This window comes from Lycium ferocissimum, chromosome 2, assembly GCF_029784015.1.
Source record: "Lycium ferocissimum isolate CSIRO_LF1 chromosome 2, AGI_CSIRO_Lferr_CH_V1, whole genome shotgun sequence".
In the NCBI taxonomy this organism is placed as follows: Eukaryota; Viridiplantae; Streptophyta; class Magnoliopsida; order Solanales; family Solanaceae; genus Lycium; species Lycium ferocissimum.
The window spans coordinates 50,249,219-50,250,828 of NC_081343.1; the positions used below are offsets into that span (position 1 = coordinate 50,249,219).

At 35.1% G+C, this 1,610-nt stretch overlaps 1 protein-coding gene across 2 annotated transcripts; it reads right to left on the reverse strand.

Annotated features, from left to right (window-relative positions):
* On the reverse strand, positions 1 to 1,610 carry LOC132043020 (two-component response regulator ORR10-like). 2 transcript variants are annotated; one of them, XR_009411642.1, is made up of 3 exons: positions 1,188 to 1,610; positions 448 to 1,064; positions 1 to 403 (listed from the first exon to the last, which is right to left on the reverse strand). XR_009411642.1 is itself a non-coding variant. In XM_059433515.1 (2 exons), the coding sequence occupies exons 1-2, from the start codon at positions 1,297 to 1,299 to the stop codon at positions 625 to 627; spliced, it is 552 nt and encodes a 183-aa protein (XP_059289498.1). In that variant the 5' UTR covers positions 1,300 to 1,610; the 3' UTR covers positions 1 to 624. The 2 variants fall into 2 exon arrangements, 1 of the variants encoding a protein (XP_059289498.1); XM_059433515.1 differs by having other exon boundaries at positions 1 to 1,064.

Below are 1,610 nucleotides of genomic sequence, written 5' to 3' on the forward strand. Positions count from 1 at the left end.
TTTTTCCAAGAAAGAGAAAAGTATCACATTTAATTTCTCAAATTGATTTACAATAGCAAAAAGGAAATATGTATTATTCTGTATATGACCTAAAAATTAGACTTAAATCAGATCTGCTAGATTACAGTAGCATCATTGTAAATCTAGTTGGATCATGGCTCCCAACACAAAGTGCTAATCCAGCCACTTGCTATCCACAACCCATAATTGCATAGTGAGGTTTTCATCATCTTGAATGTTTAACAGTATGTTGTTGCTAAGTGGTAAAAAAACATTTGTTTCAAATTGGATTGAACATTGGCATCTATGGTTCCACCTATTTTCCAGGGTAACTTTCAACATCTGTTGTGACAAATCTTTTTCGAAACTAATGTTTTGAATTCATTCGTTTGGTGCAACAGATCTGTCCCGGGACACATGTCTTGCATCCATTTGTTTGGTGCAAACATATTCCGAGACACATGTCTTGCATCCATTTGTTTGGCGCAAACATCAGGATACAGTTTTCTCGGAAACCATGTCCTTTTTCCTCTTAGATTTTCCTTCCACTTGAAACATTCCCTTCTCCGTTGAAGAAGAAACTCCTTTGTTACTTCAAAATATTTCAAAGAATTCAACATCCCTTCACTCACAAATGTTTTGCCAAAAGATGCCACACAAGTTGTTGTACTTTCTTGGTTTCTCAGGGGAAAGGCATTCAACCATAGCCTTTCTCTTAAGACTATTTGGTGTCACTTTCTGCCTTTTCTCCCTCATCAAATGAGGCTTAATTCTATTCACATCTGCTTGTTGAACTGGCTTTAGAAAGAACTCTTCAGCTCCTTCTTCCAAACATCTATTGATTCTTGATGGAACATTTTCTGATGACATAATTATTACTGGGATGTCCTTCAAATATGATGATCCCTTAATCTTTCTCAAGAGTTCATAACCAGTCATTCCAGGCATGCTATAATCTGTAATAATCAAATTGATTCCCACTTCTCTTATTTCAACCCCTTCATTCTCATCACTTAACAATCCAAGAAACTCTAAGGCCTTGCTTCCAGAATCCACAACAGTAACTGTAAAAAAATCCAAAAAAAAAATAATATTAGAAATCAAGAACCAACAGTCCACATAATTAAGTACTACCTAACAACATCACATAAATTGGAACAGAGATTAAGGAGGAAAAATCAAAGTACCTTGATAAGAAGAAGTCTTGAGGAGCCTTTCAATAAGTTTTCTATCAATAATACTATCATCAACAGCTAGAACATGAAATTGTGTATCCATTATTGGGGCAACTTGAGCCATATTTCCAAAATATGATTCTTGAATATGTGAATTTTTGTTTGTTGAGGAATGTTAATTTGGCTATGATGTCTGGTGTTGTGAGGTTGTTAATATATGGCATGATGGATAGGGTGTTGATTTCAAGAAGATACGCAAAATATTTGACAGAAAGGAAAGAGAGATACGAATGGAGATATCAAATCACAATCTCAAGGATTTCCTATGTTGATTTTCTTGACTTTTTCTTTGATTTTACGTATCTTTGGGACTTTGTTAAATGAAAGTGACCCTTTGAGAAGGCAAAGGCTGGATTCAGAGGATAGTGAGGTCCT

What these genes read in the sequence shown, in the direction of transcription:
- LOC132043020 (XM_059433515.1), bottom strand. Translation starts at nt 1,299, where the DNA reads ATGGCTCAAGTTGCCCCAATAATGGATACACAATTTCATGTTCTAGCT. An exon ending in CAAGACTTCTTCTTATCAAG is followed by an intron (nt 1,065 to 1,187) that starts GTACTTTGATTT and finishes ATTTTTTTACAG; the next exon opens with TTACTGTTGTGGATTCTGGA.